General features: G+C 31.7%; 2 protein-coding genes and 2 long non-coding RNA genes across 4 annotated transcripts in view; 3 read left to right on the forward strand and 1 right to left on the reverse strand.

Annotated features, from left to right (window-relative positions):
- The window catches only part of LOC130894451 (uncharacterized), a 692,198-nt gene that overhangs the window by 440,132 nt on the left and 227,309 nt on the right, over positions 1–24,757 (reverse strand). The gene's annotated exons all lie outside the window — the stretch shown is intronic.
- On the forward strand, positions 1,715–11,665 carry LOC130894458 (uncharacterized). Its single transcript, XR_009059334.1, has 2 exons — positions 1,715–1,904; positions 11,260–11,665. It is a non-coding gene; the product is annotated as an uncharacterized LOC130894458 (long non-coding RNA).
- Positions 12,691–15,884, forward strand: LOC130894455 (uncharacterized). Its single transcript, XM_057801314.1, has 2 exons — positions 12,691–12,702; positions 15,433–15,884. The coding sequence occupies exons 1-2, from the start codon at positions 12,700–12,702 to the stop codon at positions 15,811–15,813; spliced, it is 384 nt and encodes a 127-aa protein (XP_057657297.1). The 5' UTR covers positions 12,691–12,699; the 3' UTR covers positions 15,814–15,884.
- LOC130894457 (uncharacterized) lies at positions 18,285–22,308 on the forward strand. Its single transcript, XR_009059333.1, has 3 exons — positions 18,285–18,405; positions 20,400–20,632; positions 22,062–22,308. It is a non-coding gene; the product is annotated as an uncharacterized LOC130894457 (long non-coding RNA).

Here is a 24,757-nt window from a genome sequence, read left to right on the forward strand (position 1 = left end):
CGGCGACAAACACCCATCTAACTGCCGCCGTTTCACTCGGGGAGCTCCCTTCATCGTCTGCGGCGACAAACACCCATCTAGCTTCCGCCGTTTCACTCAGGGAGTTCCCTCCATCGTCGGTGGCGACAAACACCCATCTAGCTGCCGCCGTTTCACTCGGGGAGCTCCCTTCATCGTCTGCGGCGACAAACACCCATCTAGTTGCCGCCGTTTCACTCAGGGAGATCCCTTCATCGTCGGCGGCGACAAACCCCCACCTAGCTGCTGCCGTTTCACTCAGGGAGTTCCCTTCATCGTCTGCGGCGACAAACACCCATCTAGCTGCCGCCGTTTCACTTAGGGAGTTCCCTTCCTCAAAAGGTTCAGGTACATACGTGTAACACGATATTTTTCATTGATGACATCATTAGATTGAATCTAGGTAGCTTTTTTGGAAAGGCAATCAGTTAGACCTTGTATCTTGGCCTCAACATAGTCTTCACTTTTGAAGACAACGCTGCAGCTTTGGTATTTCAAGGTCGAAGAATCTCAAAGGGTCCGTTAAGAAATCATCTGCTCGGACTCGTCGGTCATAAAGCATTTGTCTCCTAAGTGCTTCTTTAGTAAAGAGTCGCTCTCTCCGGAGGTTCTTGATTGTTCTCCGGGGTTTGGACAATGTTTCACAATATCTCTATAAGTTGATGCATGAAATCGATAAGGAATACTCCCTTTCGATCCTAAAACAAAAGTCGCCATAACCTTTCCATAAACGATTGAGTTTGTTTGAATTTCTTTGGAGGCGCTGAATCTGAATGACGCCACTGATGACATAGGCATGAAATGAATTATCTGTGGCGATAAAACTCAACAACTCCTTGAACAAACTTGCAAGCACAGCCACAGCTTCTTGTGTCCTTCAATCAGGATCCGAGAAATCCAATTGGCGATAACACAAAGTTTCTGCTGCGTCATGGAAAGATTCGGAAATGCGCTCAACAGCGACGTTCCGATCTTTGAGTAGTTCGCTATTGATCTTCTAGATGGCTCGCAACAGAAAACGGCGGTTGAATTTCCGTGCGATACTTAGCAAGAGCCTTGCATTATTTGCGGACATGCTGAACCTTGACCATGAACCTTGGTTAGTTCTTGATGAATATCCAAGGGCAAGAACTTATTTACATCCAGCTCAAATTCAGCGGGAGAGGTAGTCCTTTCTTACACTTCTATCTTTGATGACTGGTAAGCAAGGCGATCTGAAATCGATTATTAGAAGAATCGATTCCTCGGACAAATAAATCGTTTTTATATAAATCGATATTATATATCGTAAAAATCATAAAATCCTTGTAGACTTGACAGACACAGTTGTTTTTGATAACCTTAGATATCTGATATTTTCGAGTTCCCTGAATTAGCAAATCCCTAATTTCACTGACAAGAGATCCCAGAAATTGTTTCTTACAGTATATTTTTCGTTTTTCATAAAATGGATTCATATTTAGATTGTAAATACAAACTACGAAAAGAAATTTTTCTTTTAGACCTCGATTTTTTTATGAATCGATTCATCGGGTTGCGATTCGAATCGATTTAAACATCGATATTTTTTGGAAAGAATCGTTATATCTATTGAGCGATTATCACATCGCGGACAGGTGGGTTTGAGCAGCATGGATATGAAATTTTCAACTTTTTGATTAAAATCAGACTCCCTGTAGTATATCAAACTGAAAAAAACAACAGAAATGATGAAATAACATTAAATAAACAAAATTCGGATTCTGCGTTTTTTTTTTTAATAAATAAGATACATCAAAACTGGAAAGTAATAAAAATAAATCGTCTAAAATCGGGGATCAATAAATTCATTTGAACCAAATCGAATTAATTAGTGTGATTAAGACAATTCGCAACAAGTGAAAATGGTGAGTTTCATTTTATTAATTCCATTAAGAAGCTACTGCTTTTTGCATTTTCGATTATCATATTATGCAATATATAATAATGCAATGCTTGTTATGAATAGCTTAACTTTGAGCCAAACATTTGCTTCGTTGATTTTTCCAATCTGCTGCAAATGGTTTTGGATTCTCGACCAAATCTGACTAAATGTGTTGTCTGACATCGAATTCCGCACTTAGCATCTTTTTGTCTGGAATTTTTAGTCTTTCTAATCAATAACAGTCGTAGAGATAAAAATTTGGCACCTAAGAGAGTTACATTATGTTTTTGGCCACAATTGTTAGATTACTACCCTTATAAAACTAAAAAATATATAATTTCGCTAGATGTTTACCCCAAATTGAACAAAAACTTCATGTTAATTATCCAATATTTTCTCATCATGAAATATTTACAAAGATTATAATAAATAAAAATAAGTTTTCAAGGGTCCAAAAAAGATTTTAGGCCTCCTTTTATATAAATAATAAACAATTCCTGAACTTATCACTATAACTGTGATGAGTGAAAGGAAAAAGTTTGAGATGTGAAAAAATTCTTTTATATGAATTACCTCTATATTAGTAGAACGCAGCGCATTGCTGTGATCTTTTAAAGCAACTTTTAATCAAAATTACAAGGTTTATACAAGGAGAAAATAATATTTTTACACAGTTCAAAGAACCCTTTCATGCATCTTATTCATTTTGATTTCTGGTTATTCTCAAACATCACCTTTATGCTTCAAATATCATTTCAAATAAATCTCTTTTTTCTCTGATCTATCTGATTCGTTAGTTTCTTTTTCGTAGTCCTTCTATCTGCTAACTTTGAACGGATTGTTCAAGGGGGTGTCCTAAACTTCTACAAAGTAATGGTGAGTTGTCATTATCTCCCGTCAAACCTGCTGATGTTATTTCATATTTTTTTTCATCCAGTACTCAACCGTTTTGTACCTAGCATGTTTTTCTTATGTTTTTACTTCGTTTTACATCAAGGTTCACATTTCTATTGTTACTAGTAACCGTTTTGATTCAGTTGTATAAGATTTTCTCTCATGTGAATCTTATTTGGTTTTAAGAATGACTCTGGAAGATTATTTTTCTATTTTAGAATATTCATCACTTTATATTGTGAAATATTAACAATTTGCTTTATTGTCTTCGTTATCAAGTTCATTATATACGCCTCAAACGGCAAGAAATTTTGGTATTTTCGTTTCTGAATACTCAGCTTTTATCTTCTGCTGAATAACTATAACGCTCATGCAAAATATGATAATAGGTGTTTACAACGTTTATGGTAGCAACCTTGAGGCCCAAAGTTTTAATAAATGTAATAACCAGTGAATGCTAACTAATCTAGTTTTCTTGAAAAAAGAAATGAAAATTTGGTGAATCAGAATAATGAACAATGAAAAACAAGAACACAAATAAATGAAAAACGGGAATTTTTCCTTAAATTTTCTAGTTTTCAACATAAATGAAAATTTAGTAATCCAGAATAGTGGAAAATGAAAACTAAAAATCCATCAAATGAGAAATGGAAATTTTTTTACTAAAATCTATCGCTTTCGGTCTGAAATGAGAATCTGGTGATCCAGAAAAGTGAAAAATCAAAATTGAGAACCCACGCAAATTAAAAATGGAGACTATTAAATAAAATCTGCCAGGTCTAGACAGAAATGGGAATTTGGTAATCCAGAATAGTGGAAAATGAAAACTAAAAATCCATCAAATGAGAAGTGGAAATTTTTTTACTAAAATCTATCGCTTTTGGACTGAAATGAGAATCTGGTGATCCAGAAAAGTGAAAAATCAAAATTGAGAACCCACGCAAATTAAAAATGGAGACTATTAAATAAAATCTGCCAGGTCTAGACAGAAATGGGAATTTGGTAATCCAGAATAGTGGAAAATGAAAACTAAAAATCCATCAAATGAGAAATGGAAATTTTTTTACTAAAATCTATCGCTTTCGGACTGAAATGAAAATCTGGTGATCCAGAAAAGTGAAAAATTAAAATTGAGAATCCACGCAAATTAAAAATGGAAACTAATAAATAAAATCTGTCAGGTCTAGACAGAAATGGGAATTTGGTAATCCAGAATAGTGGAAAATGAAAACTAAAAATCCATCAAATGAGAAATGGAAATTTTTTACTAAAATCTATCGCTTTCGGTCTGAAATGAGAATCTGGTGATCCAGAAAAGTGAAAAATCAAAATTGAGAACCCACGCAAATTAAAAATGGAGACTATTAAAAAAAATCTGCCAGGTCTAGACAGAAATGGGAATTTGGTAATCCAGAATAGTGGAAAATGAAAACTAAAAATCCATCAAATGAGAAATGGAAATTTTTTTACTAAAATCTATCGCTTTCGGACTGAAATGAAAATCTGGTGATCCAGAAAAGTGAAAAATTAAAATTGATAATCCACGCAAATTAAAAATGGAAACTATTAAATAAAATCTGCCAGGTCTAGACAGAAATGGGAATTTGGTAATCCAGAATAGTGGAAAATGAAAACTTAAAATCCATCAAATGAGAAATGGAAATTTTTTTACTAAAATCTATCGCTTTCGGTCTGAAATGAGAATCTGGTGATCCAGAAAAGTGAAAAATCAAAATTGAGAACCCACGCAAATTAAAAATGGAGACTATTAAATAAAATCTGCCAGTTTTGGACAGAAATGGGATTTTGGTAATCCAGAATAGTGGAAAATGAAAACTAAAAATCCATCAAATGAGAAATGGAAATTTTTTTACTAAAATCTATCGCTTTCGGTCTGAAATGAGAATCTGGTGATCCAGAAAACTGAAAAATCCAAATTGAGAACCCACGCAAATTAAAAATGGAGACTATTAAATAAAATCTGCCAGGTCTAGACAGAAATGGGAATTTGGTAATCCAGAATAGTGGAAAATGAAAACTAAAAATCCATCACATGAGAAATGGAAATTTTTTACTGAAATCTATCGCTCTCGGACTGAAATGAAAATCTGGTGATCCAGAAAAGTGAAAAATTAAAATTGAGAATCCACGCAAATTAAAAATGGAAACTATTAAATAAAATCTGCCAGGTCTAGACAGAAATGGGAATTTGGTAATCCAGAATAGTGGAAAATGAAACTAAAAATCCATCAAATGAGAAATGGAAATTTTTTTACTAAAATCTATCGCTTTCGGTCTGAAATGAGAATCTGGTGATCCAGAAAAGTGAAAAATCAAAATTGAGAACCCACGCAAATTAAAAATGGAGACTATTAAATAAAATCTGCCAGGTCTAGACAGAAATGGGAATTTGGTAATCCAGAATAGTGGAAAATGAAAACTAAAAATCCATCAAATGAGAAATGGAAATTTTTTTACTAAAATCTATCGCTTTCGGTCTGAAATGAGAATCTGGTGATCCAGAAAAGTGAAAAATCAAAATTGAGAACCCACGCAAATTAAAAATGGAGACTATTAAATAAAATCTGCCAGGTCTAGACAGAAATGGGAATTTGGTAATCCAGAATAGTGGAAAATGAAAACTAAAAATCCATCAAATGAGAAATGGAAATTTTTTTACTAAAATCTATCGCTTTCGGTCTGAAATGAGAATCTGGTGATCCAGAAAAGTGAAAAATCAAAATTGAGAACCCACGCAAATTAAAAATGGAGACTATTAAATAAAATCTGCCAGGTCTAGAGAGAAATGGGAATTTGGTAATCCAGAATAGTGGAAAATGAAAACTAAAAATCCATCAAATGAGAAATGGAAATTTTTTTACTAAAATCTATCGCTTTCGGACTGAAATGAGAATCTGGTGATCCAGAAAAGTGGAAAATCAAAATTGAGAACCCACGCAAATTAAAAATGGAGACTATTAAATAAAATCTGCCAGGTCTAGACAGAAATGGGAATTTGGTAATCCAGAATAGTGGAAAATGAAAACTAAAAATCCATCAAATGAGAAATGGAAATTTTTTTACTAAAATCTATCGCTTTCGGTCTGAAATGAGAATCTGGTGATCCAGAAAAGTGGAAAATCAAAATTGAGAACCCACGCAAATTAAAAATGGAGACTATTAAATAAAATCTGCCAGGTCTAGACAGAAATGGGAATTTGGTAATCCAGAATAGTGGAAAATGAAAACTAAAAATCCATCAAATGAGAAATGGAAATTTTTTTACTAAAATCTATCGCTTTCGGTCTGAAATGAGAATCTGGTGATCCAGAAAAGTGAAAAATCAAAATTGAGAACCCACGCAAATTAAAAATGGAGACTACTAAATAAAATCTGCCAGGTCTAGAGAGAAATGGGAATTTGGTAATCCAGAATAGTGGAAAATGAAAACGAAAAATCCATCAAATGAGAAATGGAAATTTTTTTACTAAAATCTATCGCTTTCGGACTGAAATGAAAATCTGGTGATCCAGAAAAGTGAAAAATTAAAATTGAGAATCCACGCAAATTAAAAATGGAGACTATTAAATAAAATCTGCCAGTTTTGTACAGAAATGGGAATTTGGTAATCCAGAATAGTGGAAAATGAAAACTTAAAATCCATCAAATGAGAAATGGAAATTTTTTTACTAAAATCTATCGCTTTCGGTCTGAAATGAGAATCTGGTGATCCAGAAAAGTGAAAAATTAAAATTGAGAATCCACGCAAATTAAAAATGGAGACTATTAAATAAAATCTGCCAGTTTTGGACAGAAATGGGATTTTGGTAATCCAGAATAGTGGAAAATGAAAACTAAAAATTCATCAAATGAGAAATGGAAATTTTTTTACTAAAATCTATCGCTTTCGGTCTGAAATGAGAATCTGGTGATCCAGAAAACTGAAAAATCAAAATTGAGAACCCACGCAAATTAAAAATGGAGACTATTAAATAAAATCTGCCAGTTTTGGACAGAAATGGGATTTTGGTAATCCAGAATAGTGGAAAATGAAAACTAAAAATTCATCAAATGAGAAATGGAAATTTTTTTACTAAAATCTATCGCTTTCGGTCTGAAATGAGAATCTGGTGATCCAGAAAACTGAAAAATCAAAATTGAGAACCCACGCAAATTAAAAATGGAGACTATTAAATAAAATCTGCCAGGTCTAGACAGAAATGGGAATTTGGTAATCCAGAATAGTGGAAAATGAAAACTAAAAATCCATCAAATGAGAAATGGAAATTTTTTTACTAAAATCTATCGCTTTCGGACTGAAATGAAAATCTGGTGATCCAGAAAAGTGAAAAATCAAAATTGAGAACCCACGCAAATTAAAAATGGAGACTATTAAATAAAATCTGCCAGTTTTGGACAGAAATGGGATTTTGGTAATCCAGAATAGTGGAAAATGAAAACTAAAAATTCATCAAATGAGAAATGGAAATTTTTTTACTAAAATCTATCGCTTTCGGACTGAAATGAAAATCTGGTGATCCAGAAAAGTGAAAAATCAAAATTGAGAACCCACGCAAATTAAAAATGGAGACTATTAAATAAAATCTGCCAGGTCTAGACAGAAATGGGATTTTGGTAATCCAGAATAGTGGAAAATGAAAACTAAAAATCCATCAAATGAGAAATGGAAATTTTTTTACTAAAATCTATCGCTTTCGGACTGAAATGAAAATCTGGTGATCCAGAAAAGTGAAAAATCAAAATTGAGAACCCACGCAAATTAAAAATGGAGACTATTAAATAAAATCTGCCAGGTCTAGACAGAAATGGGAATTTGGTAATCCAGAATAGTGGAAAATGAAAACTAAAAATCCATCAAATGAGAAATGGAAATTTTTTTACTAAAATCTATCGCTTTCGGTCTGAAATGAGAATCTGGTGATCCAGAAAAGTGGAAAATCAAAATTGAGAACCCACGCAAATTAAAAATGGAGACTATTAAATAAAATCTGCCAGGTCTAGACAGAAATGGGAATTTGGTAATCCAGAATAGTGGAAAATGAAAACTAAAAATCCATCAAATGAGAAATGGAAATTTTTTTACTAAAATCTATCGCTTTCGGTCTGAAATGAGAATCTGGTGATCCAGAAAAGTGAAAAATCAAAATTGAGAACCCACGCAAATTAAAAATGGAGACTACTAAATAAAATCTGCCAGGTCTAGAGAGAAATGGGAATTTGGTAATCCAGAATAGTGGAAAATGAAAACGAAAAATCCATCAAATGAGAAATGGAAATTTTTTTACTAAAATCTATCGCTTTCGGACTGAAATGAAAATCTGGTGATCCAGAAAAGTGAAAAATTAAAATTGAGAATCCACGCAAATTAAAAATGGAGACTATTAAATAAAATCTGCCAGTTTTGGACAGAAATGGGAATTTGGTAATCCAGAATAGTGGAAAATGAAAACTTAAAATCCATCAAATGAGAAATGGAAATTTTTTTACTAAAATCTATCGCTTTCGGTCTGAAATGAGAATCTGGTGATCCAGAAAAGTGAAAAATCAAAATTGAGAACCCACGCAAATTAAAAATGGAGACTATTAAATAAAATCTGCCAGTTTTGGACAGAAATGGGATTTTGGTAATCCAGAATAGTGGAAAATGAAAACTAAAAATTCATCAAATGAGAAATGGAAATTTTTTTACTAAAATCTATCGCTTTCGGTCTGAAATGAGAATCTGGTGATCCAGAAAACTGAAAAATCAAAATTGAGAACCCACGCAAATTAAAAATGGAGACTATTAAATAAAATCTGCCAGGTCTAGACAGAAATGGGAATTTGGTAATCCAGAATAGTGGAAAATGAAAACTAAAAATCCATCAAATGAGAAATGGAAATTTTTTTACTAAAATCTATCGCTTTCGGACTGAAATGAAAATCTGGTGATCCAGAAAACTGAAAAATCAAAATTGAGAACCCACGCAAATTAAAAATGGAGACTATTAAATAAAATCTGCCAGGTCTAGACAGAAATGGGAATTTGGTAATCCAGAATAGTGGAAAATGAAAACTAAAAATCCATCAAATGAGAAATGGAAATTTTTTTACTAAAATCTATCGCTTTCGGACTGAAATGAGAATCTGGTGATCCAGAAAAGTGAAAAATCAAAATTGAGAACCCACGCAAATTAAAAATGGAGACTATTAAATAAAATCTGCCAGGTCTAGACAGAAATGGGAATTTGGTAATCAAGAATAGTGGAAAATGAAAACTTAAAATCCATCAAATGAGAAATGGAAATTTTTTTACTAAAATCTATCGCTTTCGGACTGAAATGAAAATCTGGTGATCCAGAAAACTGAAAAATCAAAATTGAGAACCCACGCAAATTAAAAATGGAGACTACTAAATAAAATCTGCCAGGTCTAGAGAGAAATGGGAATTTGGTAATCCAGAATAGTGGAAAATGAAAACGAAAAATCCATCAAATGAGAAATGGAAATTTTTTTACTAAAATCTATCGCTTTCGGACTGAAATGAAAATCTGGTGATCCAGAAAAGTGAAAAATTAAAATTGAGAATCCACGCAAATTAAAAATGGAGACTATTAAATAAAATCTGCCAGTTTTGGACAGAAATGGGAATTTGGTAATCCAGAATAGTGGAAAATGAAAACTTAAAATCCATCAAATGAGAAATGGAAATTTTTTTACTAAAATCTATCGCTTTCGGTCTGAAATGAGAATCTGGTGATCCAGAAAAGTGAAAAATCAAAATTGAGAACCCACGCAAATTAAAAATGGAGACTATTAAATAAAATCTGCCAGTTTTGGACAGAAATGGGATTTTGGTAATCCAGAATAGTGGAAAATGAAAACTAAAAATTCATCAAATGAGAAATGGAAATTTTTTTACTAAAATCTATCGCTTTCGGTCTGAAATGAGAATCTGGTGATCCAGAAAACTGAAAAATCAAAATTGAGAACCCACGCAAATTAAAAATGGAGACTATTAAATAAAATCTGCCAGGTCTAGACAGAAATGGGAATTTGGTAATCCAGAATAGTGGAAAATGAAAACTAAAAATCCATCAAATGAGAAATGGAAATTTTTTTACTAAAATCTATCGCTTTCGGACTGAAATGAAAATCTGGTGATCCAGAAAACTGAAAAATCAAAATTGAGAACCCACGCAAATTAAAAATGGAGACTATTAAATAAAATCTGCCAGGTCTAGACAGAAATGGGAATTTGGTAATCCAGAATAGTGGAAAATGAAAACTAAAAATCCATCAAATGAGAAATGGAAATTTTTTTACTAAAATCTATCGCTTTCGGACTGAAATGAGAATCTGGTGATCCAGAAAAGTGAAAAATCAAAATTGAGAACCCACGCAAATTAAAAATGGAGACTATTAAATAAAATCTGCCAGGTCTAGACAGAAATGGGAATTTGGTAATCAAGAATAGTGGAAAATGAAAACTTAAAATCCATCAAATGAGAAATGGAAATTTTTTTACTAAAATCTATCGCTTTCGGACTGAAATGAAAATCTGGTGATCCAGAAAAGTGAAAAATTAAAATTGAGAATCCACGCAAATTAAAAATGGAAACTATTAAATAAAATCTGCCAGGTCTAGACAGAAATGGGAATTTGGTAATCCAGAATAGTGGAAAATGAAAACTAAAAATCCATCAAATGAGAAATGGAAATTTTTTTACTAAAATCTATCGCTTTCGGTCTGAAATGAGAATCTGGTGATCCAGAAAAGTGAAAAATCAAAATTGAGAACCCACGCAAATTAAAAATGGAGACTATTAAATAAAATCTGCCAGGTCTAGACAGAAATGGGAATTTGGTAATCCAGAATAGTGGAAAATGAAAACTAAAAATCCATCAAATGAGAAATGGAAATTTTTTTACTAAAATCTATCGCTTTCGGACTGAAATGAAAATCTGGTGATCCAGAAAAGTGAAAAATCAAAATTGAGAATCCATGCAAATTAAAAATGGAAACTATTAAATAAAATCTGCCAGGTCTAGACAGAAATGGGAATTTGGTAATCCAGAATAGTGGAAAATGAAAACTAAAAATCCATCAAATGAGAAATGGAAATTTTTTTACTAAAATCTATCGGTTTCGTACTGAAATGAAAATTTGGTAATCCAGAATAGTGGAAATTGAGAATTCATGCAAATTAAAAATAAAAACTAATGACGAAAATCTGCCAGTTTTACACAGAAATGAAAATTTTTTATAGTAATAGTAATTTCATGGTATTATTTAGCTGTTAACCTCTCATTTCATCAATAATCACTTTTTTTTAGGTCAGTAGGAGACTTATGTTTGAACCTCATTTCCTTCACATATATTTCTAATTTTTTCAATATGGTTTGTTTATTATAAATCATTTTGAATACATTTTTTGTTTCAGATTCTCAAACTTCTGACTGTTTTTCTTATTCTATTACTATTTAGTATCACAGACGCTAAAAATAACGTACAATTCGACATCAATGGAGACTATAAGCATAACGAATACCACAAGTACACCCCAGATTGTTGTCTTATACCGTCATGCGATCGTGGAGGATGTTTCAATTCTATAAAATGTGGACATATTTGTTCTACGGCGAATTATCCTAAAGCCGTTGTCGATAGGACACCGGGATATGTCAAAAAATCTTATTATACCACTTACGAATGTCATTTTGGAGAATGTAACCATTTTCAAATATCCTGTGATCATTGTCCGGATCCCAACGAAAGTGATTTTAGTATTTATACTATTAGAACGGACTGTATTGAATGTTATCAATAAAGTTTTTTTACAGACCGTACATTTTGTTTTTAAATAGTTTAGTTAACTACCAGATTCATATAGAATATCACCTAAAGAAAAAAACACCAAAGGTAATAGCATTTAGTGTGAAAAAATTGGTGTTTATTTATCATTAGATTGGCGATTGATTTCTGGACGCCCTGTATGAAGTAATATCTCAAACCTTGTAGAAAGTATTATACTTGAAAAGAAGTTTTCGATTTCCTCAATTTCCTGCAAATAACATCATAATTTATTATCTGTTGCCTTCGTTTTCCAATATCTGCTATTTGTTCCATTCCATCTTTTTCTTGATCTGTCCCTTCTCCTTCTTTTCCTTTAGTTAATCATCCTTGTTAAATGTCCAAACCAGAAGATTCTATCTATCTGCTTTTTTAATTGTATTTGTAGCCTCCTCTTATATTTTGGCGAACTTTTTCTAAAAATTTCTCCCTATTTTATCACTTTTTCCATCATAAAACCTTCTGAGTTTTGTCCATTCAGATATACTATATTAATAAAAGTTAATTTGGATTGAGTCGAATGCTATTCTCAGATCTATGAACGTTAAGTGCAGGGTTTCTCCTTAGGTCTTCTTCTTTTCTGAACGCTGCTTCTTCTCTTAGTCTTCGTATCTTCTTCTTTCTCATGGATTTGAACTGGCTTCCTTAATCATCTTCCCCCAGATATTTGACCATTTCTGGATTTATCTTAACTGTTCCGCTCGCTTTGTTCATTTTGATTTTCTTTACTGATTGAAATTTTTAAATGTATTGAAAATATAGGTTATATTCAATAAGGAGTTTAAAAAATTAAAGAAAATTAAATAATGTTATTTAGAACAAAATTTTTGAAGCAGATAATGTTTATAAACATAGTTTTCAATAATGTAAGCAAAATGTTTTCGTTTCTTGAGATAAACACATTTAATTCTGAAAAAAAATACTCACGCACTCAGGTCAAAGATAATTATTGTCTACAAGCGTATAAACAACTAATTATTAATCAATTCTCTTGTAATAAATTCTTGTTATAACAATTCTAGTGTTCAAAATGGTGAGTTATATAATTTAGTATCAATTCATCTCTGAAAAATTTTAAAAATATATCGCTGAGAACTATAGAATTTCAGTTTTCATTTTGAACTTGTACTATAATATATTTTATTCAATTTTTTACTAGTTTTGTGTTCAGTGCCCTAATTGTATCAGTACAGTAGCTCGTGCTAGTTATAATCCTTCAAATATCAATTGTTGCTTGACTAAGATTGATATTTCAAGTAAATAATTCAAATAGCACACGTTCTGAGTATGTTTATCACTAAAAATGTCAAACTCCATTATGACATATGACAGATTTGATATATTCACAACAGTATTGCCAAAGTAAAAGTACAGAATGGAAACATGCTCAAATTGTGTCCCATAACCTCTATTTAAGGTTAACATATTTATGTTATAATAAGTCGAGGCTTTCACCCACAAAGTGAGGTGTATTTAATCACCTACACTGTTTGGTTTGTATAGCTACACCGAGGAACTTCCTGGCTTTCCTAAACAGGAAAAAGCGGGAGAGAATCAAACCTCAAAATTATTTATTACAGCTCCGATTTTCCTGAAAATTAAGAATTAAGCTCATCGCACCTCCTCATCAAGATTTACATAGCCGCAAGGTATGCAAATTGTTTTTAAGTGGTAAAAACCACCCCTTATCGAAAAATACCAATATTATAGATTTTCCTCCTCTTTTTGAATTTAAATGATTTTAATTTATGCGGCATAAATATCTTAACATATTGTATAATAGAAAATTTATATATTTTGAAGTATCAACCCTTAAAAATCTTTAAAAACTACCCTTCTGATGATAATAATATAGGAAACAATATTTAAACGATATAAAACATTGCAATTTCATTTTTGCTGTGAAAAATTCATAGCATTTTAATAAAATTCAATTGGTTATCAATTTTTATTATTTAAACCTTAAAAACTACCCCTTTGCAGAGATTAAAATGCAAATAAATCTAATAACAACTTTTAGATTTTGCATTCTTTTTGGTATTAAAGTTTCTTGTCTCTACTTGAAGAAATTTTCAATTGTTTATACCCTGTCATCCCTTAAGAACTACCTCTTTGACAAAAAAAGAAAAGAAATTGAATTCAATGACTGTTAATGTTTTGATTTTGAAATCTTTCGGTATTCAAGTGTATTTTCCAAACACGAAGTGATTTTTTATTCTCTACACCCTGACACCCCTTAAGAACCACCCCTTTACCAAATATATCATCTCTTGGTACTCTCAAATGTATCTACAGGCAACTTGGCATCAACAGAAAAAATCCGTGCGCCAAAATTGGGAACTTTTTCGTATCCTATAATTTACAAAAAAATTTCAAATTTTTATCTTTTATATAACTTCATTAATTTTGAAGCTATCACATCTTACAAAAAACCATTTTAAAGGTAATTTTCAGGGCTACAAGCTTATGTATATTATAACTCCGTAAATTTTAATACTAAAAAAAGAATAAAAAAAGAAAAATAATTTTTTGTATTAATATAGTTATGGAGTAAAAATGAGCGAATAATTTTTTGGAAAAATCAAAAAAAGTATTATTTAATGTTGTTTTTTCTCGAAATTATGCATTTCTAATCATTTAATCTTTCAGATGTCATAAATAATATCCAAATAAATTATTTAGCACAAGGAATAAGTTTAATTTTGATTTTCAATGATATGGCATTAGTTTTAATGTAATTTTTTTAGCTTTAATTATTTTACATCATATCTCACTGATATCTCAGGTAAATCTATTTTATCAGTAATCATTTGAAAGGTCTTTTTAAGCTCTTTAAGAAGTATTCTATAACTTTTTGTTGAAAAATGTACCGTTTTCCCGTTATTTGAGGTTAAATACTCAATTACGTAAAACAAAAGCTATTCAATATATATAACTTGCTTTAGAAAGAACATTAAGATCTTTAAATATAACTTAATTTCTTTGTTTTTTCATAAGCTTCATTTTTGTTAATCACACTTTTTTCGATTAAATAGATCATTACAGAGTTATACGTAAAAAACTATTGAAAAAAGCAATTTTTTGACGGAAAATCATACTTTTCAATTGAGAATAACTCAAAAACTATTGAACTGGCAAAAAAACTTTATACAACATATTTTACTTTAAATTTGCTGGTCTTTCGATATCTGGGGTTATTTTGGGGGAAAAATTTTCGACTCCCGAAAAGGGGTGGCATCCCCTCACCGGGTGGAGTATAAATCGGCACTGCATTAAATAATTCTCTTCATCAACTTGACGATCTCGAAAGGGAAAGCAGTTTTAAATGGAGTCAAGAATAAGCAACATTAAATTCCGAATCTTCTCATATATCTTCGACTGGAATAAAGAGTGTAGAACTAACCTCCCTGAAGCAGTCTCTTATAAGTCTAACTGATCTCATCTCGTCACCTTACTCCCAAATACAGAAAGTTGATCAGATTCTGAAGATGGAATGATCCGTTTCCACTGAATTCTTGTGAAATTACGTGGGAGATAACTCCTTCAAGGACAAGTTGTTCAACATAAAAATTTCTGATACTAAAAACAGTTTATTAGATGAAACTGTGGAATTTCATTTACATACTGTTGGTATAGGTTCGTAAACTACAGATCCACGGCTCAGATGTGATTGAGCAAGATCTTGTATAAATCAAAACAACATGAGAAAACCCAGAACAAGCGTTTTGTTTTCATTCTATAATAAAATTTTGATCAATTTCAGATTACCCACCAAATTCTCCTCCTCCAAATATGTCTGGCGATGGTGGCATTGGGAGCGCCCCTGATAGATTCAGATGTTAAATCAAACACAACATCATGTTGTACAATATCTCGTTGTACAGAAATTCCAATGAGTGACGAAAATCACGATATCTTCCAATGTTATAAAAAAGAAGTTTGCGGTGAAGAATGTACGGATTACAAGAAAAGACCTCTACCTCCAGTTCCTCAATACCAAAGAAAAAATTACTACGTAAAAAAAATATGCAACATATACGGATGCTATGACTACGCTTTCGACTGTAGGAGATGTTTAGATCCAAAACGAGGCGATTTCAATCCGTATAATATTAACGAGAATTGTATGAATTGTTACTATTAGAAAATATAATGTAAAATTTATGTTTCTGAGTTTTTCTATAAACTTAAGAAGAAAGCCATAAAATATAAAAATAGAATGAAAATAATTATATCCAGTCTCTAAAAAGGACAAATTAAGATTTGGACCACAAATTAATGAAATCTATTCCATGTGCTCAGCGAAGAAGCCTACTTATATCTATATTCTTCTATAATTCGCAATTCCTTTCCAGATCATCCTGGAGAAGAATGCAGTTGAGCAATACATGGATTTGACTCTCCTCCTTACCATTGTAGTTGTTCCAGGTTTTGTCCCAAATGACCAGTTCAAAGTTTGTACCTTGAAGCAAGAGATACAACTCAGTTTTAGTTATGAGAACCGTATTGGAAGAACCCCAATACCAAAAAGAGTAAAGAACTGTATAACTTACAGGAAAAAAGATCTTTTTTGGAAGGTTAGGTTTGGTAGGTTTCTTAAAGCCTGTTTGGATACTCCATCTCATCCGAGAACAGTTTCTTCCAGCGTTGCCAGCTGATAAAATAACTTGATTGAATATGTCAAGTCAGTAGGTCTAATAAGGTTTCCATATCAAAGTGATTTCGGTAATTAGTATTGTCCCTAAAAGGACAAATTAAGATTTGGACCACAAATTAATGAAATCTATTCCATGTGCTCAGCGAAGAAGCCTACTTATATCTATATCCTTCTATAATTCGCAATTCCCTTCCAGATCATCCTGGAGAAGAACTCAATTCAACCATACGTTGATTTGACTTTCTTCCTTATCATTGTAGTTGTTCCAGATTTTGTCCCAAATGACCAGTTCAAAGTTTGTACCTTGAAGCAAGAGATACAACTCAGTTTTAGTTATGAGAACCGTATTGGAAGAACCCCAATACCAAGAAGAGTAAAGAACTGTATAACAGGAAAAAAGATCTCTTTTGGAAGGCTAGGTTAGGTAGGTTTTCTTAAAGCCTGTTTGGATACTCCATCTCATCCGAGAACAGTTTCTTCCAGCGTTGCCAGCTGATAAAATAACTTGATTGAATATGTCAAGTCAGTAGGTCTAATAAGGTTTCCATATCAAAGTGATTTCGGTAATTAGTTTTGTCTCTATAAGGACAAATTAAGATTTGGACCACAAATTAATGGAATCTATTCCATGTGCTTAGCGAAGAAGCCTACTTATATCCATATCCTTCCATAATTCACAATTCCCTTCCCGATCATCCTGGAGAAGAACTCAATTCAACCATACGTAGATTTGTCTTTCCTCCTTACCATTGTATTTGTTCCAGATTTTGTCCCAGATGACCAGTTCAAAGTTTGTTTTTTGAATCAAGAGATACAACTCAGTTTTAGTCATGAGAACCGTATTGGAAGAACCCCAATACCAAGAATTGTAGAAAACTGTAAAGATTACAGCAAACAACATCATTTCTGGTAAGTTGGGTTACGTAGGTTTTTTAAAGCCTGTTTGTATACTCTACCTCATTCGAGAACAGTTTCTTCCAGCGTTGCCAGCTGATTAAATAACTTGATGGAATATGTCAAGTCAGTAGATCTAATAAGGTTTCCATATCAAAGTGATTCTCAGATAGAGAGAAGTCGAATTTTGAGCTACTTTTGAAAAGTTCTGACATAACCATCATAAAATTTTGCTAATTGATTTGTTCACAGTTGCTTGTAACATTCACCTTGGTTAAAAAATGAAATTAATTCTTACGATGATTTCCTATGACTTTCGACGTGGATTAAACCAACAGCAATGTCTTGTATAACTATCATCGACTTTTGGTGATGAAGCACCGTCTGAAACTACTCGGATTTTCCAAATTCAATCATGGCTGCACCTCGCTACAGACGAATTTCGTCCAAAATCAGCTGTTGTGCCAGAAAACATCGATATTGCAAGATGTGACACACCACGAGATTGCATCAACATTTGGTTGTCAAGAAGATTTTTTCCCGTTGGATACAGATTATTTAATAATCGCTAATAAGAAGCTCGTATCGATTGGTGCAAAGAGATGCTGTAAAAGTCACGGTACTTCGAAAGAGCGAGCTTAAAACTAAACAACATTCGACGATATATTTCTTTCAAGATGAGCCAACTTGAACAAAAATTGTTTCAACACTGTTTTTGCCATGTCAGTAATATATATTTTGAACTTTGTTGTCTCATTTACATCAGTTTTCTGAATCTTTCTAAGTGAAAAAAATATAGATTTACTCCAAAACAAAATTTTCTAAACCTCGTTTCTAATTGAATACGTTACGATTCATATTTTTAGTAGCTTCATCTTTATGTTTAACGTTTATTTTATAAACTCCTAATGCACTAAAAACTTTATAACGTATATCTATGATGTACTGTATGTTTTAAAATTCGTCTACCGTTATTTACATGGTAAATATGTTATAGAAAATAAGGTTGTTTTGGTTATTAAAACTGATTACAATATTGTGTCGAAAATTATTTATCTAAGACAGTAAATATGCATTTCTATGCAATTAATGGTTAACTGATAAGAGTACAAGCTAGCTGCAAAATTTCTATGATAAAGATTGTTAATAATTTTGTTAAGTAAGTTGTTGTACGTGATAATTATGGTAAGTATTTAATTAAATATTTGTTGCAGTAATATAATAGACTCTAGATAAATAAAGGTATATATAGAATGTTTTGTTGGATTGTATGTACAGCATTCTATAAATATATGGAGAATTAGGTACTGAAAAATATAAAAAACAAGTTTTAAAGGTCACCTGATCGGAATATTACCAACTACCCTCACTTTAAGATTACAATGTTTAAAAGTTGAGAGCTAAAAACAATAATCACACAATGGTAAAAAATGATTTAAAAAATCCATCTTTGTAATGGCATAGAATACGCCTCAATATGAAAAATATTGAGGCTCAATTAGAATTTTAATATTAAGTTTTATTTTGAAAAAAACCATTCAAAAATAACAAGTGGAAATTTAGGCATGATACTCATCGTTTAAAGTTTTCCTAATGAGATTATCAACATCTAGAATAGCTCTTGTTACATTTTCCTCAATTCCTCACTTCCACTGCTCCAATATCTTCAGTTGTTGCCCCCAGCATACTTTAGGTCGACCTCTTAACTGTCCTATGTCTGGCGAAAGTCCTTCCGTATAAGGACTTTCTAATCTCTTCTTCATTCATGCCAAAACTATTCCATCCTTTGCATTTTTGTCACTATATCACCCTCGTACTTTATTTCATGCTTCTTAGGAATCCTGTAATAGTTTTAACCAATCCCAGTATCTTCCTGAGGATCTTTTACTCCAATATTTGAAGATTATCTTCCTTCTTCCCTGATAGATACGTCGTTTTGACTCTATATCTAGTGACTGATCCAATTCCTGTTCTGTATATTCTCAAATGAGTGTCCTCCACTTTTTGGAAACTTTAAATACCTTCAGTACACTCTAGGTTTCTTTAAAAGTGACAAAGTCATTTAGAAGACATGTTAAACATCTTTTTCTATTAGAATTTCTTTCGTTAGCTCTTCCTACGTCAAAATTTTGGCCTTAAAATTGATCACTTTGAGGTGATTCAATTTTTTCTTCTCAATTATTCCCAGCGTTTCCTGTTCCCCTGTATCACAAGCTTTTTTAAGTCTGCAAACATCACATGCAGAAATAAACTAACCCTTTGTATAAAATAATACCCTTCAAAGAGATACAGAGTGTCCTCTATCAATGTTTATTTTGATCTTTGCAACGTTAATATGAATCCTTTCAACCTAAACCATTTATTAGCAAAGTCAATCCAGATTTCTAACTGAAATATTTTAATGGATGCTGATTATTCACCTTTGCACTTTCTTATGTCATGAATTGAATTTGATACGTTGCATGTTTGAGGTTAGAAACTGTAATGGTGTTTTGTCGTGCCGTCTATTGAGTTTAATTGACAACGAGAGGACCACTACAATAACTAAGTAAATAATAGACAAGTTTGACGTCACGACTGTCATATTTTAAGGTTATATTTCCCTTTCCAAACAAAGTTTGTGAGGAAGTGTGTTTAAAGTTATTCAAACAGTGTTTGTACTAGAAGGTACTTTGTTGTAAAATTTATTTAAGGAAATCACTACGATCGTTAACGCAGTTAAAACTTTGGAAAATAATCCCTGACCTGCGGTAAAAATGGCGGTGTGTGACGTCAGCACTCCCGTAGTCTATTATAGATGTCATGTTGGATGTCCAGCTCAACCAATTTACTCATATTATATCTCAAATGAAAAGGCTTGATATCGTATAGAACGGCCATTAGGTATTACATTCAACTATAATTAATAGACCTGCTTTCGACATTTTCAAATTAGAGTATGAATTATTATAGATCGTTCAAATTTGACATTTGACGTTTGATAAGGTAGTTCGTTACTCATTTGTCTACAAGTAGTTAGAGTTTGAGCAACGTCGGAAATGTTGTTTCAATATAAATTGTTAGTAATCGTTCTATACGGTTTTGTTGCTTGAACCATTCATCAAAATCCCACTCTAAACAAGAGCTATAACACATTTGTTCACAAAATTTTCATATAATTCCCATTGTTTCTTTTTCAGAAGATTAAAAATAATGTAATCATTATTATATTATCAACTATCGTGATATTGTATGTGTCCATATCGGTAGTTGATTCTGGATCGGTTTTTTTGAAAAAAATATCGGTTAGAGCGAAAAGAGAACTCATAAAAGAACCATGTTGCGTCATGCCGTTATGTACCAGCAGTTTTCGTTGTTTTCAAACCATAAGCTGCGGACATCTTTGTAACAAACAAGATTATTTTAATAAAATGTAAGTAGAATCAAATTTAGAAAAAATAAAACGTTGTACTTGTCTTATTGTGTCATGATTCATATCAAAAGAAAGACATGGTCAAAATACTTAATTTATGAATGTTGGTGTTGGTAATCACGTGTCACATGTATTCATTTTTTTCAAAAACAACTGTCACTTTATACTTGAAAATGTTCCAGTCAATGTGAGGTGAATAATCACAAGATGGTGGTCAAGTTTATCATAATTTGATAATTGATATGCTTAAGCTTCTAAATCTTCTTGATTTCAATTTACTTCTGATTTAAAACTATTTTCTTTTATAATTGTTCAGACAGATTAAAATTTGACAACTGTCACTGCTGTTACTTCAAAATGTTCCATTCAATGTGAGGTTGATAATCACAAGATGGTGGTCAAGTTTATCATAATTTCTTCCTTATTTCTTAGACCTTTTGATATGTTTAGGCTTCTAAATCTTCTTGATCTTAGGTCACTTCTAATTTATAATCAGTTTGTTTTATAATTTTTCAAAGACAGATGGAAATTTTAACAACTGTAACTGGTACTTCAAAATGTTCCATTCAATGTGAGGTTGATAATCACAAGATGGTGGTCAAGTTTATCATAACTTCTTTCTTATTTCTTAGACCTTTTGATATGTTTAGGCTTCTAAATCTTCTTGATCTTAGGTCACTTCTAATTTAGAATCAGTTTGTTTTATAATTTTTCAAAGACAGATGGAAATTTGAAAACTGTAACTGGTACTTCAAAATGTTCCATCAATGTGAGGTTGATAATCACAAGATGCTGGTCAAGTTTATCATAACTTCTTTCTTATTTCTTAGACCTTTTGATATGTTTAGGCTTCTAAATCTTCTTGATCTTAGGTCACTTCTAATTTAGAATCAGTTTGTTTTATAATTTTTCAAAGACAGATGGAAATTTTAAAACTGTAACTGGTACTTCAAAATGTTCCATTCAATGTGAGGTTGATAAACACAAGATGGTGGTCAAGTTTATCATAACTTCTTCCTTATTTCTTAGACCTTTTGATATGTTTAGGCTTCTAAATCTTCTTGATCTTAGGTCACTTCTAATTTAGAATCAGTTTGTTTTATAATTTTTCAAAGACAGATGGAAATTTTAAAACTGTAACTGGTACTTCAAAACGTTCCATTCAATGTGAGGTGAATAATCACAAGATGGTGGTCAAGCTAAAGGCTGAGGTACCTCGAATGAGTAGACTAAAACTAGGAACTAAATAGTTTTCGTTGCATGTATAACAAAGAAATAAGAAATCATAGCAATCAGATGGCTTCTTCAGGTTTTGACCTCGTAGTTTATACTTGATCCGCGGAAATAAGAAGAAATCTTTGCCAAACGACGAATGACTCATCAATTGACAATACTGTTGTCAATAAAATGTTTTTTTTTTTATTTTAAGGCCTGAAGATATGAAAACTCCTGGGTATAGAATAAGAGTAAGTTATCGAAGATGGGACTGCCGCTTGGAAAATTGTTTTGAACTAAACTTTTCATGCAACGATTGTCCTGATCCAGACGACATCGACTTTAAAATAAATTCAGTCTCTACATTATGTAAACCTTGTTATTATAACTAACTTATATAATTTATTATAATAAAATTGTATAATACAAAATGGGGGGATAAACTTATTTGAATCACGGAACTTGAAACTATTTTTGTACAAAACAAAACTTCCATTACAGGGAAAGAGACGTGAATCAAATTATGATCCTATACGAATTTGGCGGGATCTCATACTTCACCATTTCACGAGTATCTCGTTGTTTTTCCAGTTTATTAAAGGATGACAAGTTTGAATTGACATTCAACAGCTAATATTTGCTTTAACTTTGGTTTTGTTGCACAAACTTACAAGATTTTATGAAAAAATATTGTCTTGAGGCCTACAAAATTAAATTTGTAGAGAAATTGAAGCCAAATAAACATAATATACAGTGCCTATTCGGCATAAATTTATTTCACGAGTATCTCGTTGTTTTTCCAGTTTATTCAAGGTTGACAAGTTTGAGTTGACATTCAACAGCTAATATTTGCTTTAACTTTGGTTTTGTTGCACAAACTTACAAGATTTTATGAAAAAATATTGTCTTGAGGCCTACAAAATTAAATTTGTAGAGAAATTGAAGCCAAATAAACATAATATACGGTGCCTATTCGGCATAAATTTATTTCACGAGTATCTCGTAGCTTTTTCAGTTTATTCAAGGTTGACAAGTTTGAGTTGACATTCAACAGCTAATATTCGCTTTAAATTTGGTTTTTTTGCACAAACTTACAAGATTTTATGAAAAAATATTGTCTTGAGGCCTACAAAATTAAATTTGTAGAGAAATTGAAGCCAAATAAACATAATATACGGTGCCTATTCGGCATAAATTTATTTCCCGACTATCTCGTCGTTTTTCCAGTTTATTCAAGGTTGACAAGTTCGAGTTGATATTCAACAGCTAATATTTGCTTTAACTTTGGTTTTGTTGCACAAACTTACAAGAATTTATGAAAAAATATTGTCTTGAGGCCTACAAAATTAAATTTGTAGAGAAATTGAAGCCAAATAAACATAATATACGGTGCCTATTCGGCATAAATTCATTTCCCGACTATCTCGTCGTTTTTTCAGTTGATTCAAGGTTGACAAGTTTGAGTTGACATTCAACAGCTAATATTCGCTTTAAATTTGGTTTTTTTGCACAAACTTACAAGATTTTATGAAAAAGTATTGTCTTGAGGCCTACAAAATCAAATTTGTAGAGAAATTGAAGCCAAATAAACATAATATACGGTGCCTATTCGGCATAAATTTATTTCACGAGTATCTCGTAGCTTTTCCAGTTTATTCAAGGTTGACAAGTTTGAATTGACATTCAACAGCTAACATTTGCTTTAACTTTGGTTTTGTTGCACAAACTTACAAGAATTTATGAAAAAATATTGTCTTGAGGCCTACAAAATTAAATTTGTAGAGAAATTGAAGCCAAATAAACATAATATACGGTGCCTATTCGGCATAAATTTATTTCACGAGTATCTCGTAGCTTTTCCAGTTTATTCAAGGTTGACAAGTTTGAATTGACATTCAACAGCTAATATTCGCTTTAAATTTGGTTTTTTTGCACAAACTTACAAGATTTTATGAAAAAATATTGTCTTGAGGCCTACAAAATTAAATTTGTAGAGCAATTGAAGCCAAATAAACATATTATACGGTGCCTATTCGGCATAAATTTATTTCACGATTATCTCGTAGCTTTTCCAGTTTATTCAAGGTTGACAAGTTTGAATTGACATTCAACAGCTAATATTTGCTTTAACTTTGGTTTTGTTGCACAAACTTACAAGAATTTATGAAAAAATATTGTCTTGAGGCCTACAAAATTAAATTTGTAGAGAAATTGAAGCCAAATAAACATAATATACGGTGCCTATTCGGCATAAATTCATTTCCCGACTATCTCGTCGTTTTTTCAGTTGATTCAAGGTTGACAAGTTTGAGTTGACATTCAACAGCTAATATTCGCTTTAAATTTGGTTTTTTTGCACAAACTTACAAGATTTTATGAAAAAATATTGTCTTGAGGCCTACAAAATTAAATTTGTAGAGCAATTGAAGCCAAATAAACATATTATACGGTGCCTATTCGGCATAAATTTATTTCACGATTATCTCGTTGTTTTTCCAGTTTATCAAGGTTGACAAGTTTGAGTATCTTGGATTTCCACTGAATTTATTTCCACTAAAAATTTAGTTACGCTAATTTTTAGTCATATAGGTAAGAAAATAAGCAAAAATTTTGAGTGAGGATAATTCAACAAGCTTTTCAGTGTTTTATAAGGAGAAACAATCACAAACAGTTTTATAGTTTTTATCTAGTGTGATTCTATCTATTCTAGTCTACAAAACTAATTTGTTTAATAACGAATTTGACGTATCTTCCCATCGAAGTTATAAAATGTGCTAAATACCATAATCTACGAATGTATTTCATATTTTGTAATAGAGTTGAGTTGATACGAGGCTTCGAATGATGGAACCGCATTAATAAAATCCTGTCAGATATAGCCGTTTAACTGAAATCCGGAAAATGGATCAA

This window comes from Diorhabda carinulata, chromosome 5, assembly GCF_026250575.1.
Source record: "Diorhabda carinulata isolate Delta chromosome 5, icDioCari1.1, whole genome shotgun sequence".
Taxonomy (NCBI): domain Eukaryota; kingdom Metazoa; phylum Arthropoda; class Insecta; order Coleoptera; family Chrysomelidae; genus Diorhabda; species Diorhabda carinulata.